Below are 17,698 nucleotides of genomic sequence, written 5' to 3'. Positions count from 1 at the left end.
GGTAGAGTGAGTCAGTAAGCAGACCTGTGCTGTTTGTTGTTCCTGTGTTAGAGTATTAACCGGATACTGTGGATTGATTGGTAGATTGTAAAAAATGCCCGTCACAATTTACCAGAGACCATGGTGGCAGTTTATAATGTCTCGTTTTATCAGTCCGACTCTCTGTATCCCAAAGAAAATCAACTTTCTGCTGTCCACAAGCTACAAATCCTCACAATTGAGAGGCTGGAATCACAGAATATTTCTCACATTATCAGTGATGCAGTGATTAACTGATTAGTCAACTATTAAATTAATCACCAACTGTATTAATAATCAGTTGATTTGAATCATGTTTATCAGAGAAAACAAGAAAAACAACAATTCTCTGATTCTTAAATGTGAATATTTGCTTGATTCTTTCCTTCTCCGCGGTATTCACCTGAATTTTTTTGGATTGTGGTGAAAACAAAGCATTTGAGGACGTAATCTTGGGCATTTTAAATTAATTTCTGACTTTTTATATATCAAATAATGAGCTGATTAAACATTTGTTGCGTCCGTAATACATTGACAGAGTTATAACTTGATAAGCTCATGTCCTCTAACAATCAGTCATATTTTGCTTTTCAAATACCCAAACAAAAGAATCATCATGATGCTTGAATTATAATACTTAGAAACACTGATATGATGCTTAGAAATACAAAAACTACATAAAACTGCATAAAAACACTGCCCTACTGCAGGGATGACACACACGTAGATACAAACACATGGCTGTGACACCACAACAGAATGATGAAGATGAAACACATGCACACTGACAGACTGACAAACGCGCACACACACAGACACACACACAGACACACACACACACACACACACACACACACACACACACACACACACACACACACAGATACACACACAGACAGACAGACAGACAGACACAGAGTTATGCTTTAGATGGTATGTCACAGACCACACATTGTGCTGGCTGTGTGTTAAAACAGTTATTCACGGTCTCGCATTCTGCTGCCCAGATCCAGAGATGAGTCCGCCGTGTAACCTGAACTTCTGGCCTCTGTATATATGTGTGTATCTGTGCATATATGAGTATCAATATGACTTTGAGAGTGCATGTTTAAAACAGTATATATGTTGGTGAACATGGATTTAAGATGAGAGGGATTACTCGACTTAACCCTCTGTCCACTAAATTATTTGCTCCCCACTGCAGCAAATTGGATTCATTGTCAGAGCTGGAGCAGCCAGACTCGCTAAATATGGGAAGCTTTACTGTCTTTTGTTGAAGCGAGGCCTCATAAATAACTTGGACTTCCTCCGCTGGATGTCTGCCAGTGGCTGTTCACTATAAACTGCACAAGTTCCACAACTTTCTCTGAGCAGCTGACTGCAAAATGGACCGCCGGCTCTTGACCCCTCGAGGAGTTCAGAGTCATATTAGAGCTAATATTTCTGTAAGGATGAGCTAAAGCGATCGACCACCCTCCTTCCCACTGCTTCCAAGCGGCATGTGTGTTTGTCCTGAGCTGTTGGGTACGTGATGTTCGCTTCAGGATGAAATTTTCTCGGTTTGGTAAACCCTGTTAGGCCGGACTCCACTGCAGGAGTTTTAAAATCCCAACAGGTTTTGAAATCAGGTTGCATCATGCACATAAGGAGAAACTTAAGACACACTGCAAGATTTGAAAACGGTGCATTATTCATAGAGGGAATTATTGGAATTATGGTGGCAGAGAGAGCAGAGCAGCACCTCATGTAATCTCATAGGGAAGTACACTACCATTCAAAAGTTTGGGGTCACTCAGAAAATATTGTGTTTTCCATGAAAACTCACAATTTTATTTATGTGCTAACATAATTCTGCAAGGGTTTTCTAATCATCAATTAGCCTTTCAACACCATTAGCTAACACAATGTAGCATTAGAACACAGGAGTGATGGTTGCTGGAAATGTTCCTCTGTACCTCTATGGAGATATTCCATTAAAAATCAGCCGTTTCCAGCTAGAATAGTCATTTATCACATTAACAATGTCTACACTAGATTTCTGATTCATTTAATGTTATCTTCATTGAAAAGAACTGATTTTCTTTCAAAAATAAGGGCATTTCTAAGTGACCCTAAACTTTTGAATGGCAGTGTAGATGGAACCAAAATGGAGATTGTGGAGCAACGATGCTAATAATACTTGGCATTGAAAACAAAATGACAAGCGGAAAGCTAAGCGAGTCTAGATGAGAAGATGGTTGGCAAAATGCAGTCAACATGGGTTGTTTATTTCCACCAGAAGTGGGGATTCTAATATCTGTAGCTTAAGCTGGCCTCAAGGACTAGAATGTTTAGTGTCTGCTGTTTCGGACGTTAGCGTTATAATCGTAAGCCTCAAAATTTTAACTCGGGAATATCAAACATGTTTGATATTGTTGGGATGGGCTTGATGAGTCTGTGAGCAGTTGTAGCAAAGTTCATCAGTCCTCAGACCTAATTGCTCAAAGTGTATCGCTTCGATGGAAGTGGTGGGTAACATGATGTTGTGGGTGTTTTTTGACCACAAAGCCCATCTCGCAAGTGTCTGTCGTGGACTAGTGTGGCTCAGATGAGGACAACAGGAGGGTTAAAAAAAAAAAGAAGAACCTGCTGTCATTCAACACAGCACCAGTGCCATGTGTTTTATATACACCCAGTGAAAGCACATGCACAGACTTCACAGCATGTACAAACACATACATGCAGACATGCAGACAAAAGTGCCGCTCCACATTCATCATGCCGCTGGAACAGCGATAGTGGTCCCATCAGGAGGAAGGTGAGAAGTCTTCCCATGCGCCGGGTGGCCACCGAGGGCCCCACGCACAGATGACATCAGCGCTCAGCCTGGAGGAGCTCTGTGGCAGCCGTATGTAAATTGAATATGACTAATCGCTTCCCTGCATCACCTCTCGCCACCTCTGGGCCGCCGCGATGAAAGATGGAGAGGGAGAGCTCCACTGCTTTTTTGAAGTGTGAAAGGAGGGTGGAAGGGTAGCCACACAGACAACGCATAAGTCAGCCATTGTTGTATTTTTAAACCCAAACAAGTCGACCCTCGTGGCCCTGCTGTACCTCAACGCAGGAGATGATTGTGGCGTTTACCAACATGACAATCTCACAGAAAATATCGCGCACAGCTTCAACAGCACAACCCTTGTCTGAAGCCCTCTCGAGGGATCAGCGGATGGGATCAGCGTTTTCGTTGATGACCGTCTCGTTCTCACAGCTTCGGTTTTCTCAGTGTAGTGAACCGGTTCACACACACACACACACACACACACACAAACAGTCGGAGAGAGAGACGGCCAAACAGAAAAGAGAGAAGCTGTGGGAAGATAAAGTACTTCCACATGTGGAAGGCATGAAGAAGAGGCAGAGGTGCGTGTGACCACCCATACACCAGAGGGAATCCCAGGTGTCTCTGCCTTTGTTCTCGCTGGGTTTGTCTGTGCAGAAGTGTTTGCCCGTCTGCACGCCTCAATCAGAAAGAGTGTAAAATGTGCGACTTCAGCATCACTTTATTGCATTTTTGCCTCCAGAAGAAGCTTTATTTTAACCATAAACAGTCAACACACATCTTTTGTTTCTGTGTCTGCACGATTTTCAAACAAACATCCATGAATGTCATTTGTTTTTCCTCCACTTAATGCAAAATGCACAGTTTCTCCTTTGTATTTCTGTTCCTCCATGTTCTTAGCTGCAATCAAACTTTCACACTGATTAATGTGCAGCATGACGAAGCAGATTAAAAAGCACTCGCCAGCAGTCTGAATTGATGTTCTGTCCGCTACATAGCTGCGGCTGGAGATACACTGTCATTTCCTGACGCATGCTTTTTAATTAGAGTGGAATAACTGTCCTTAAGTGCATCGTCTTCTCAGTAGCACGCTATGTATTGGGAAATTACATCCCTTTGTACCAGATCAGCTCTTAAAAAAATCCACAGTTGGTCAAAGAAGATTGAGTTCACAGGCACCGAAAAATGTCACTTTCATCCCTGTGCGACATAGATTTGGACACTTGATTTATGCAGTTTCAGTGGTTTTTACTTCTAAAACAGACAGTGAAAACACTCCCTTCACACAAGAGATTGAAACCAGCCTTTGTGTGGAGGTTTGAACTTTATGTTATGACATGAAGATCCGTCTTTATGTTCACAGTTTTTACATTTGTGAACATAAAGAGGCATTTATGGTCCCAAATGTTGCATTTTTACACAATTTATGCACAGCTTGATATGCAAAAAGAAAAAAAAAAAAAAAAACAGAACAAATGTTGAGAAAGTTGCTTTTCTCTTCTAGTGAACAGTTTGCATTGTGTACAGTGTGTAGCTGATGCCCTACATCCTCCATCCCTTCTGCACCCCACTCTGCTCAAATCACCCCCTGATGGGCAGGGTAAACAAGTGGCGCTGTGTATATCCTCCATGTAATCTGGATTTAGCTCGGTGAGATCACGGCTGTTGGAGCAGAGAGCCCCCTGGTCGCTCAGCTGCATTGTGGGAGGTTCCCTCTCAATGCCACCTTTGTCCGTTTGTGTGTCTGAGATAGTGCGGTCCCCGTTGACAGGCCACAATAATTCACGAGTAAACTTCCCCCCGCGGTGAGAACCGATGGCGGTGTATGTGTCGTCCCGAAGAAAAGGCGCTCACACAACGACGAGGGTCAAGCGGTTTGAAATTCCTTCTTACGGTTTCTTTGAAAGCTGACTGCTCTCACATCGACACTGTCATCACACACACACAGCAAATGTTATTCAGTCGAGTGCAAGAGGACTCGACCTCTCAGCAAGACAAACCAATAATATGTGGAGAGCCAAACTTCATTGCCAAATGGAAGTGTAATTTAAACTTCTTTATATTCGTGTTTCATGCTTAAAGCCTGTTGCTAACTTCAGCTACGTTACACAATCCACGTCAGAATGGGCCTTTAGGGGGTGACTGTGCACCATAATAAGCATGACTGGAGTTTTTCGACAGAAATCTGTATGTTTTTCAGTTTTTTTATTTATTTCTGATGATTAAAACATGCATATTCTGCTTGAGTAAATAAAACCCCAATTAACACAAGTGACCGAAAAGCCAAAATATCTCAAAGTCTATTGCAAACATTGCTGGGTGGCCAAATTTCCTCCATTTATCAACCTAAAATACAGTTACTACATTATTATGCCATCAAAGTGTAGAATTTCAGTGAAAATAGCATGTAAATTTGATTATTTGTTGGTTTTAGAAGCCACAATTAAACCGAATACAAAGCTAATGCAAGAGAGGGACCCCATGATTGTATAAACTGGCTAGTGAAGTAGCCACAGCTAGCTTTAGCTCAAGCTAAAACAAAATTTAGTCATAAATTATTTGCTATCTATTATTTAAAAATATTCAATTTGATAAAACAAGCATGTTGGTACTTCAGTTGTTTTTTTTTTTATTACTTATGAGTAAAAAAAAGCAGCAGCTAAATTTAGTAATGATAGAGAAGGAAAAAAAATCAGCTAAACTCTTGCTAAAGCTAATGCTAACTATAGCTTAGATAACAATAACTGAAGATCCAGCTAGCTTCCAGTAGCTACCAGAGAGTTTGTGACTCAAGCTAGTGGAATTATTGCAATTTTTCTGCGGTTATGTTACCTTTAAATCACTTTTTAAAAATATATTACATGTAATTAAATTCACTTTATGATCTCAGTGTAAATGTAAAGACAAACATGTAGCAAAACAGACATAATGTGAACAGTAAGTTAACTTTTATTTTCCTCGAGCTAAAATGGACAAGTACACTAAAAGGGTAGTGTATTTCTGTCATATGAATTCTTTGCATTCCCTAAAAATGATCTGAAGACAGAATTTTTTTTTTATATTTGTAGGTGTAGTGTAGGTTTTCTTTTTTTGCTAAATAATTGCACCTAAATAGGCACATTATGACATTGTAACACATAACATACCTGTTCCACTGGGGTCGCTCTGTGTCCTTTGTATGAAAGCGTTGTTTGTTTTCTGTGTTTCTTTAAAAGAAAGGGTTCAACTCTTGCAGCTTTAATTTTTTTGTAAACTGCATTATCATATCTCTGTGCATGTTTCCCCTGCATTCCTTCTTGCTGCTTGTACATAAACACAGTGAAAGATGTGAAGAATAAAAATAAACAAATAATTAAAATTGAAATATTGAAATTGCCGTGGCTTTTGGTGCCAAAGACGTCTCCTACCGACTAAACAGCGCACTGACACGCTTGGCTAAAACAGATGTTTAATGAAACAAATGAACACAGCGTTGCTTCATACAGCTGGATGAGCCGCTAAATGTTATGCACTTCATTTTCTGGATGTTAGTCCGGGAACAAAACAAACTAGAAGAGCTCCTCTTCTTGCAGCGTGTTTACTGCAAGTGTTTTTTTTTATTTTTTTCGCACTGTGACAAATTTTGCAATTTTGTGTGCTGGGTAGAAAGGGCATGGTGATGCGGGACCAGCTGGGAATCTGTAATTTAGGTAAAAAAGTTGAGGAGGAGACATGAAGGGGCTCTTCCTCTTTGTTTCCTTCCTCTTGTGGAGGCAGCAGCTGGGAAGGAATTACTTTAAACTTCTCTACTTAGCAGCACCACGGTCACAGAGTGGTGATCTAAGAAGCTCTTTTAAATGGCTGTGTGTGTGTGTGTGTGTGTGTGTGTGTCTGCACTGTGTGTGTGTGTGTGTGTGTGTGTGTGTGTGTGTGTGTCTGCACTGTGTGTGTGTGTGTGTGTGTGTCTGCACTGTGTGTGTGTGTGTGTGTGTGTGTGTGTGTGTGTGTGTGTGTGTGTGTGTGTGTGTGCTCCTTTGAGGCCTGTTTTTTGTGTCTACTTGTATATCTCTGCATGGGTGCATTTTATTGTGCATGTGTGTTTATCCTCGTCTCTGTAGCTAACAGCTTTCCTACTTCTGTGTTGACATGTATTTTCCGGCAGCGTGTAAACAGCACTGCGAGCTTAAACTGCACAGACAGCTGAGGTCACCCCCGTTTTGTCTGAATGGCAGGTGGTTAGCCTGCATGTTCCTGAAGGGGACCCCACTTTGTGTAGTGTCACCGTCCAGTGCTCAAAGTACACCCGTGGAAGATTATTTGTGGTGGGAAATCACTGAATCCAAACTTGTTAAACTTCAAATAATAAGAGATTTCCCTTTCTTTAGATGATACGCATGCATTTAAATCATTATTGCCTTTAGTTTTATTGCACCCTGCAGAATATATGTGCTTAGACAATAATGGGAATATAATAAAATGAATGAACACCTATTTAGTTTGAAGCACATTTCAACAAAATAATAGCACCAAAGTGTTACCAGAAATGCTTTATAATTCTGTATATTAAATGATCCCTTATTATATGCCGACACTTAAATGCTGTACCTGGATGAGTGTTAAGTATTTCAAGTGGTTTAAAGGTCCTACGTCAAAAAATAAATAAACAAATAAATAAATCATATTTTTAAAATAAATTTTGTTGAAAAAAATTATTTTAAAGTAGCACAAGATTACAAAAGAAAATTCCTTTGTTGATCTTGATGTTTTTGAAGGAGAATATTCTCTTATTTTTAGGTGACTGAATACATGAAGCATCTTATTTTACTTTTAATTAAAAAAAAAAAAGCATCGATCTTATGTTCAATAGTATGTTACATATTTTGTTGTAACCACACAATTCATAGGAAAATGTAATTTTTACACATAAATGAAGTAAATGAGTAAAATGTCGCTTAAATTTTGCATTAAAGTATGAAACACCTATTTTTACAATAGATATCAAAGGCAATAACTTGGATAAACACCTCAGCATCAGTGCATGAAGTGTGAATGTTCACTCTGCACTGATATCTCTCTGAAGCCATGCAAATAGGCTGCATTTTTTGGCAGAAAGCGTTGCGACACAGTGAAGTGTATGATGTGTATGTGAAAAAAACACAATTCCCCACTTCAGTGTTTCCACACTCTTTGATCATGTCTGCTGCTGCTGCATTTGTTGCCTCATGAATGTAATTTTCCTAATAATGAAAATCTTATTTAACTTCCTCTGCTCTGTTGTTGTGAATTTTCCACCAGTGCAAGTGCAGCTTTGCTGAAGTTTCTGGATATTATATAACACTGTTGTTCTCGGTCGAGGCTGATAATACTCCGTTTTGTGCATGTGTGCGCTACCTGCTCTGAATCCAACTCTTCCCCCCTTTAAACGGCCGAGATTTCCAGTGTGTATTCTCCTTTTATTGCTTTCATTTGCATATAAATTAAATCTATATTGTGCCTGCGAGGCAGACTATGCTAACTATGCAAACGATCCCTGGCTTTTCTTTGTTTTACAGATAAACCCTCGGCTTCCTCAATGACAAGGTGGGAGGGAGGGAGTGGAGGGGGGGGGGAGAGAGAAATCCTCTCGCTGTTTCATAATTGTGTGAATTTTAAATACACTGTCATAAGACCCTCTTCCGCATTCACAGCGGGGAATCAGACTATCATTATAATATTAGAGCTACAGGGTTAGCTGACCGTGAAGAGCCATGGAAGCTTCTTCACCTCTGGTCACACATGCAGGCCAGATGGCCTCAGAGAGACTGCATTTAGAATCACATTAGGCCTCTGTGTGTTTTCTAAACACATCCAACACTTTGCATTTCATCCTGGAGATGAAAAAGAATGTTAGAAAGTACAGGATATTACATGTAATGTTTGGTTTTGTGGTGCAGGAGGAAGTACACACATTTGATAGTGCTTTGACTATAAAGTGAAATGACGCCCTGATTGAATGAATATTCATTGACAAATTTCAGTGAGTAGTGACATTAAATTAATATTATTGTAGGTCCACTGGAAGCCCCTTCAAGGACCCCTGGAGGTTTTTATTGGCTGCAGGGAAGCTGGCACTTATCAGCCAGTTTGTCTGCACCACAAGATGAAAACAAGAACCCATGAGCCACATAGAGTTGAAATATAATGCGATAAATCCATTTCCCCCCCTTTTCTAACCTCCTTTTTTTTTGTTAAATGTTCTTAAATAGTTCCTCTTAATAACAGTGTGTTCCCATAACTATAGGCTACATAAACAAATAAGGTCAATGTAAAAAATGTTAATTAAAATCTGAAACCTGCGGAATAACCTGCCTACACAGTGACAGCGAGTCCCTGGTCGTCGTTATTGAAATCAATTATTAACACTGTGCGCTTATTAAATCTGTGCTCTATAGGCAGAGCTGAACACAAACGCAGCGGCGCCACTTGAAATAATTAAAAAGCCTGAAACGCGGAGGCCGTGAACTCCTCCGCTGCAGACCTCTGCAGGCTCGTTAGCTCTTAATTAAATAATCCGAATCTGTGATCGGTTGTACGGAAGCGACGGAACAAAACAGAAACAATATAAATCACCGAGCTGAAGGTGTTGGTTGTAGAGAGGACAGCGGAGCATGTCAGGAGCGGCCGACAGCGTCCTCCGTAACTCATTCACTTTTTGTCGAAATAAAAAATAAACCCGAGCTGAGATCTCTCCTGATGCGCGTTTGTATGGTTTAGAAAAATAATCTGCATTGCCCTCTAATGGGAAATAAATCGGCATAGGGCTTTAAAAAAAATCACGCAAAATTTAAGCACTAATTTTTGACCTAAATGTCTTTTCAAGGAAGGATAATTTGCACAGAAAAATAAGCATTAAATACTGGCCAGGATCAACTAAACTGGATGATTGTAAGCCTTTACCACTGCTTTCCAATTAACTGATGAAAACAATGTGTGAAGAAAGAAAGAAAAACGATAACAGAATAGCCACTTGTGTTTGTGTTGTTTTTGTTGCTAATCATATTCTTCTAAAAACAACAATCATCCAGTTTTCTTTTTTTTTTTTTTTTTAAAAAGACCCCACCCTAATCTAATTTACATCAGACTGAGACTTAAAAAAAATATTTTACCTCTGTTTGCACATTGCTGGAGATAATTGAAATTATTTTTAACACTAATAAAATAAAATTGAAGTGTGAGTGTAAAGTAGCAAAGAAAAATCTTAATATTAAAAAAATAAAAATGTAATTTTGGAAAAGAAAACACACATTGTTGCTAACAGAAGAGCTAACCAGCTTTCTCACAATCAAATTTATGCAGAGGCCCTTATGTTTGTCTGCTCTGCCTGACCTTGGATTGCAGCAGACACACAACAAACACACACTCCATGTCACAGAGTTCACAATCCCACCCTATCAAACCTGAACCTGAGGTCACATCAGGCCAAATGGAAGAGTTTCTCCCCCAAACATGAGCAGACTGAGAGGACATCAGCCTCTGTGCTGCACAGCCGCTGACACATTTCTTCGTTTCGTTAAGCGAGGAAGTTTCTCTGAATGAAAGTTTAGCAGGGATGTGGAAACTTGTAAATGCCCAGAATAGTTTAATAGGTGAAATGTTATCCATTAAACAAGCAGTGTGTGTGAAAGGAGAACTGTGGGAGGCTTCTGAAATGTGTGTGTGTGTGTGTGTGTGTGTGTGTGTGTGTGTGTGTGTGTGTGTGTTATATTTCAGTCTCTACCCAGGACATCTTTAAAAAATCAAAAGCATCAAAAAATCCAAATAATTCTCATAGATATGTGCTGAAAAAGACTTCAAAAACCTGTTATTAATTACGGATTGCTCCTTTGAAGTGGTGTTATATTGTGTTCAGCCATTTTTATATTATTTGATGTGCTGCTAATGTGGTTCAAGTGATGAAATAATAACATTTATAATAATAACTTTCAAAATGCCCTTCAAATTTACATTAGAGGAATCATTATGACGTAATATAATAGCAGTTAATATTATATTAAATTAGTTTTATTCCCAAATAATGCACCAAAGAAAGAATAATCTAGTCCACCGATCTACCGTTCTCTCTCTCTCTCTCTTTTTTTTTATTATTTCAGACTACATGTGAACATATTAAAATCTTTGGCTTGTTTGCGTCTGCGGACTTAGGTGTGGAAGGGGGAAAAAAATATGGCGCAAATATGGAGGGAGACATTAGACCACAATAAACCTATAGAGCCAAATCCTAAAAACAGTGAAACACACAGAAAAGATCCGGATGAGCCTGAAATTAAATATACTGTATACAACATGATAACTGTGTGGCTATATAAACTTTAATAACGATCGTTCATTTATATAATTATGTCCATATACTGTTACCATAAACAGAAATCTGTGTTTTTAAATAGCGTTTCCCCCACTTCCAGTTCTTTTGTTGTTGTTGTTGTTGTTCATTATCTCCAAAAGCCCAGAGAGTGAGCAGCGGCCCTGCAGCAGACCAGTGTCCGGGCCCCTCATTCACTCTCCTCCTTTTCCTCCTGCACGGTGGTCGTTGAATGGTTGTACAGTCCTTGAGCCATGAGCTGCAGGGCCAGGCCGTTCTTGTAGCCGGTGGCCTTTTTAATCTTGGCCCTCTTATTCTGGAACCAGATTTTAATTTGGGACTCGTTCAGGTTGAGTTCCTGCGCCAGAGACTGTCTCCGCTGCTCCGTTATGTACCGGTTGGCCTGGAACTCGGTTTTCAGTCTCTGCAGCTGCTCGGCCGTGAACGCTGTCCTGGGCCGCTTGTCCTCCTTGCTGCTCTTCTTCTTTTTCAGTTTCCGTGTCCTTGGGCCTGGCGTGGAAACAACAATGGAAATAAAATATTTATTCTAAAGCTGGAACGTGGACACGGTGTCACAGAAGACGTGCGTAAAGTTGCGCATGGAAGCTGCAGCTTGTATCGAGCGATGGTGACTGATGATAGCGCCTTATTATCTGCGCAGTATGCTCAAATGTAGGTCACCAAACTGTTTCTATATGAATGATTTGGTCAGTGCGTAAAGATAAATGAAATCGTGACTCAAAGGTTGCTACCACATATGGCACATCTTGCTTTGTTGCGCCCTGAACCAGAAATAACTTAAAAGAGGCGTTAAAATAAGTCTCATTAATGCAATTTAACTTTTACGCATCGATACAACACACTCCCATCTGGCTGCTACCTCAATGTAAAGGCTGTAGAATCAGATTTACAGTGATTTAAGTTTCCCTTTTTCTTTTTTTTAATCAGTGATAATGAAGCATATCATTATATACTGCTTGTGGACTGAGGTCTTCCTGAGGTTATGAGGCCATTCATTAGCGCATCTTATTATATACGTCTGTTTCACACGTGTGCGTGTTCAAGACTTTCTTGAGATAAATCAGCCAATCAGAAGAGAGCATATGGCGCTGCAGAAATACCCAAATAAACACGATGCCAAAAAATGGGTTATTAGAGGCTATAAAGGGTTTAAAACATTATCCTGAAACACGTTTAAAGAATAAAGCAAACCGTCACCATCCTCTCATCGCCTCATCTCGGTCTTCATTGTGCTCAGCTGACATAAACAGCCTCAGAGATTTTGGTTTCCTCACATCCACACGGGCCTTTGTGTGAAAATCTAACGCTGCCTTGTTACGTCGCCAAAACAAGCAGCAACCCGCTGCCACGGTTCACAGTGAAATAAGTTGCTTTTGACAAGAGTCTCTGCAGACTTTACAAGTCCACATCATCGCCGTTTTCTCCCCCAAATCCCCGCAGATCCCCGCTATACAATAAATGGACTGCATCCAGCGCTGTGATTACTTAATCATATAAACATGAGAGCAGCGCGCTGTTGATGTAAATGCGGCCTGAACGCATCGTCTATTAGAGCTGAAGCAGCAGAAACGTAATGGAAGCTCGGGCACAAATAAACGTGCGGGATGTTCACCGAACAGCCCGCTGTGATTTACGGTTAAACACCGGAAATATGTTTCGTGCAAATGATATAATGTGACTAATAGAAAGCACGTAGGCCCAGAAAAACTGAAAGTGCGATGAAACAGAAAAGTAACCGGAAGGCCCTTGACCTTTACTTTTACGCACAATCATTAAATCGACTATTAAGGCCATTAAAAACATCATCACCATCGGTGTGAACTGCGACAGGTAATAAACACCATAAATCTGAATTCTCCTGTATGTATAATCGGGTTGATGCACATCAGATGGATTTACAGTAACGACTCAGCCTTTCATTCAGTGTTCACAAGTATTATTTAAGAACAGTTCCAGTCCTGTGTGTTCCACATCTTTTTCAGATTTGTCTCCAAACACATCATGTATCCTCTGCACCGATTTAAAGCTGGCATTTATAAAGGGTACCAAATGTTTTCGTCTGCACTCTTTTTCTTTTATAAACTACAACAATGGCGGAGCGTCTGGCACACTCCATCGCATTTTTATTTCTATTAGATTTCAGTAGTTTTTATGTTATAATCACGGTGCGTTTAATAACAGGCTACGTTTATGTGGCATAATTTAACTGGTTAAAATAAAGGGAAGAAAATACAAATGACGCCCTGAGGCTGGCTGTCCCTCAGACAAAATCTGTTTAATAATGAATCTGAAAATGACTATATGCTTGAGTGTGATGTTGTTTCATCCCTTAAAGTCACATTTCAATAAGCTATTTATGAAATGCATTTATAGTTTAGCTCATTAATTAATGTATAACATTCGGTGGATGTCTGGCATTGTTGTTGGCTTCTTTCTTTGCAGCATTTCAGCTATTGTTTCCTGTGTTTTTACTGCATGTACTGGCCAGCAAGTTTAGATCTATTTCTCATGATTTCTGCAGCTATCTGCTTTAAATGTGAGCATATTCTGTATTTGCTGGATAAGAAATGCAGACGAAAAAACATTTTTATTGTTCTTACCCCAAACAAATAAGAGGGCTAACATTACAATTATAAATGCAAAGTATAATGTAATAAAACTGCAGATTATAAGAATTATCGCTCTTATTTTTTAGCTTTATTACTTAAAAATACCCCCCAAAAATTACAAAACATGTAACTCTCTTATTTGTTTACATAATGTGGGAGTTTAGATTTGTGCTTCTTCTATAAAATCTGTTTTTTAATAATAATAATGCTTTTTATTTGGCTGTTTAATTCTTCATTAAAAAAGGCTTTTATTCTTTAAAAAAAAAAAAAAAAAAAACCTCCTGTGTTTTGATTGGCTGATTTGAAGCCACGCTGGGACGCATTACAGATATTCCAGCTTTCAATCCCACATTTTTAAAGCAATTATGGAAAACATGCAAATGAGTTAAAATACTGAGGAGAAAGGCAGAAAAAGAAAAAAAAGTTCCCCCAGCACTCAAGCACCCCACTCGGTGTATTTCGGGGACTACTAGCGCCTTACCAGATGAGGGTCGGTCCGAGTAGCGCGTACAGTAAACCCAAGCGGGCCACAACAGCGGCTGGCTCTCTTTCGTGATGGGCGGAGACCCTCCATTGCTGCCGCTCATAACCATAATTGACGAGGGGCTGTCTGCGTATCTGCCGGTCCCGTTGCTCGCCGGTTCCCCCGGTTTCGACGAGTTCTGCTTGGACGAAGGCGACGACGACGTGGACGACGACGAGGAGGGCGACGACGAGGTGCTGTCGCTGCTGCAGTTGGAGTCCAGGCAGAGGCTACCGGCGTGCGGCGGCCTCGCTCCCAGCGGGTTCACGTTCTCCCGGCCCGGCGTCTGGCTCCGGTAGCCGGGCTCCTTCCTGCAGCCGAAGTCCGGCCGGAGGATGTTGTCTATGAAAAAGTTCGTGGTTCTGTGGGCCTGCTGGGCGGCCTGGTGGGGTAGGATCATGGCAGGGGATGGGAGGTTGGGCGACAGGGACATGCTCTCCTCCTCGGTCGAGTCCCGGCTGCTGCTGTTGGGCTCCTTCTGCTCTTCCATAGCTGGTGGGAAATGTTCTCCACGGACAAACTCCACTTGTTGCTCGCTGTCTCTCCCGCCGCCCTTCCTTCCGTATCCAGCTCAGACGGACAGCATGTAAAAACAAACCCTCTCGCTTGGATTAAAACACCTGCGCTCGTTTTTGGAAGATCACCTACAGCGGCGGCATGTCGTCCCCAGACAGTGTGCGGAGACCGGGCATAGCGGACGGCTTCAGAGCGGCTCCCCTGCCTCTCCTCGGTGCTGCATAATATCTGCGCCTCCGCAAACTCTCCTAAAACCGTTATCTGTGTTTTCTCCCTTCTCTTACTCGCAGCCCGCAAGCACGTGTGCGCGTGCACGGCAGCGGCGGAGCCAATCGGAGGCGAGGGTCGCGCGTGTCACCGCCGACGGCAGCCAATCGGCGTTTCAGAGGGGAAGCGAGAGGCACGCGCGCGCACGTAGGCACCCGCGCGCGCAGCTGGATCGATTTCGGGTGGAGGCGCACGTGCGTACACACGGCAAAACAAAAACAACAGCCTCCATTAAAAAATAGACAACACAGACAGCAGAGGTTTACAGTTAAATAGTCATTTTAAAAAACGCATTTTGAGTTTTACACGCTAATAATTAGGACAAACTGGTATAAGAATCCCCATTTGGCACAATTTTCTTTTAAAAATAATATAAAAATGAATAACAATATAATATAAACTCAATGAATGTGCCTTCAAACGTAGACGGTAATTAAATCATTGCAGACTGCAGTTTTCTTATTGTGAAACTAAATGTGAAAATCTCAAAAAGGCCACCGAGGAAGATCCCTCAGGAGTCGCTTCGAGTCATCTTGTTATATCCATAAGGAAAAAAAGCTTTATTTTCATAATCTGATGTTGCTCTCACTTCAACTGCAACATAAATATTAGATACAGAAATTATTTTAGAATGGACTAAAAAAAGTGGTACCTTTACGATAACTGTATCATCATTTATTATAATACCAAAGCTAGTGTTGAAAATCTTTCACTCCAAATTCCTATTCATACACTCTCCTATATTGCAAGTATTCAGATTTTTTTGTTGTTGTTGTTCAAGTTATTGAAAAACCGTCTGTATGACTTTCATTTTTATTTTATTTTTTTTAAGAAAAAAAGCTTATATTTGTATATTCTTATTTTAAAAAGCACATGCTGATTTTGGACTGTCAAAATGCCACGATTACATACCTCAGAACCACTTCTTTTGATTTACTCCCTCCACTAAAATGATTTCAATGCAGTTTAGGCCACTAACATCCAAGAAAACACCTTTGTGTAGTGGTCAGGAGGGGAACTATAGCAGTAGGAGGCATCTTAACCTTACTCTGTTATTTTAAAAGGAAATTACATTCATTTTAATCTATTTAGACCTACATCCTTCACTCGCGCCCTTTTAGGAAGCCTATATTTTTGACAGGTTATACATTAGGTGCAGTTAAATAGCATAAAATCAGATATTATTGACATGAAAGGCTTTAGTTTAAAAAAAGTCTAGGTGTAACGGCCATTTTTCTCTTTCTTTCTTTGCGTCTGCACCTCCTCCTGCATTATTGTGTTTATTCTCATCACCACTTTACATTCACGCCCTGGAAAATCTCAGAGGGGAAAAGTGAAGTTTATAGAGACGCTCTTTGGAAGCAGCAATGCGCCCTGATAGTAAATAGCAAAAAAAAAATGTGAATAAAAATTGCCATGAAGCTCTAATTGGTGATTTGAAATAATAATATTAATAGTCATAATGGCGACAGCGTGTTGATGGTTAACTCTCCGCAGTGAAATCTTTATCCACAGGCCGGAGTGTGGAAGCCATGGCTACTTAATTAAATTCCAATTAGGACAGTATCAATATGCTGTTTAGCCGCAGCGCCATTGTGGCTAAATGAGCACTCAGTCTGCTCTTATCTGGCGCGGCAACGAGAGGGCTCCTTGAGAGGGGCTGCAAAAGATAATTTATAGCTTTTAATTAGTCTTCATTCCGCTCGATGTGCCCGGTGTTCATCACGGAGGACCGGGGCCTGAATAAAACCCGAGTCAAAAGCGCTGTCACCGCTCCGTGGCAGGGCCCTTAATCAAAGTGAAGCAGGGGCCGCGCTACAAGCCACGTAATTTCCAAGGTGCTGATAAAGCTTGTTGAATAATAGCGGAGGCCCTCGGAGACACCATTTACAGAAATGACTTTATTGACGGCTTAACGTTGGTAATTCATTTTACCTTTCATGTATTGGGAGCCGGATTTGTCGCCGTAATAGGATGATAAATGCACTGACGGATCGCAGCCCGGCTTTTATTGAGTAGCCTATATAGTGGAGCTGCACGCACGCACGCACGCACACACACACACACACACACACACACACACACACACACACACACACACACACACACACACACACACACACACACACACACACACCCATCATGAGCCTCTTGTTGAAGCTGATGTAAAGCTCTGACACTAGACTGCACCAGAACTGCTTCTTCTCCACAAAAAAAGAAGAAAATCTCACATTTTTTGGAGCTCCATCTGATGCAACAGTGGAGCTTTAAGCCACATTTCTGTTCTTGTATTATCTTCTTTTAGTCTTTGGTTTCATTCCCCGGCAGTCGTGCAAAAAAAAAAAAAAAAAAAAAAAAAAGAGCAACCTGATGTGTGTTTCAAATGTGCAAAACACTATTTCTCCCTAGAAATTAATTGAATTGTCCACTCTGTGATTTTAAATAGATGAAAAGTTAAAATGTGTTTTTCACAAAGAAATAACCCATGATAAATAAGTTTTGTATTAAAAATAAAACACATAAAGCTTTTGTTCCTGCAAATGCAGAAACACGTGTGTATGGAATATATTTGAAAGAACTCCCCACTGCTCAGATTAGATCAAAAAATG

The 17,698-nt window shown here is 40.6% G+C and overlaps 1 protein-coding gene and 1 long non-coding RNA gene across 2 annotated transcripts in view; one reads left to right on the top strand and one right to left on the bottom strand.

The window, feature by feature from the left end:
* LOC118469694 (uncharacterized) overlaps window positions 1-17,698 on the top strand; it is a 149,794-nt gene that overhangs the window by 130,056 nt on the left and 2,040 nt on the right. The gene's annotated exons all lie outside the window — the stretch shown is intronic.
* Window positions 10,840-15,087, bottom strand: LOC129348343 (homeobox protein engrailed-1-B-like). The gene is made up of 2 exons (XM_055008719.1): window positions 14,265-15,087; window positions 10,840-11,663 (listed from the first exon to the last, which is right to left on the bottom strand). Exons 1-2 carry the CDS (start codon window positions 14,794-14,796, stop codon window positions 11,344-11,346), a joined length of 852 nt encoding a protein of 283 aa, XP_054864694.1. The 5' UTR covers window positions 14,797-15,087; the 3' UTR covers window positions 10,840-11,343.

This window comes from Amphiprion ocellaris, chromosome 24 (assembly GCF_022539595.1).
Source record: "Amphiprion ocellaris isolate individual 3 ecotype Okinawa chromosome 24, ASM2253959v1, whole genome shotgun sequence".
NCBI classification, from domain to species: domain Eukaryota; kingdom Metazoa; phylum Chordata; class Actinopteri; family Pomacentridae; genus Amphiprion; species Amphiprion ocellaris.
The sequence above is the reverse complement of the archived record's forward strand: the minus strand, read 5'-3'. Positions and strand labels throughout refer to the sequence as shown.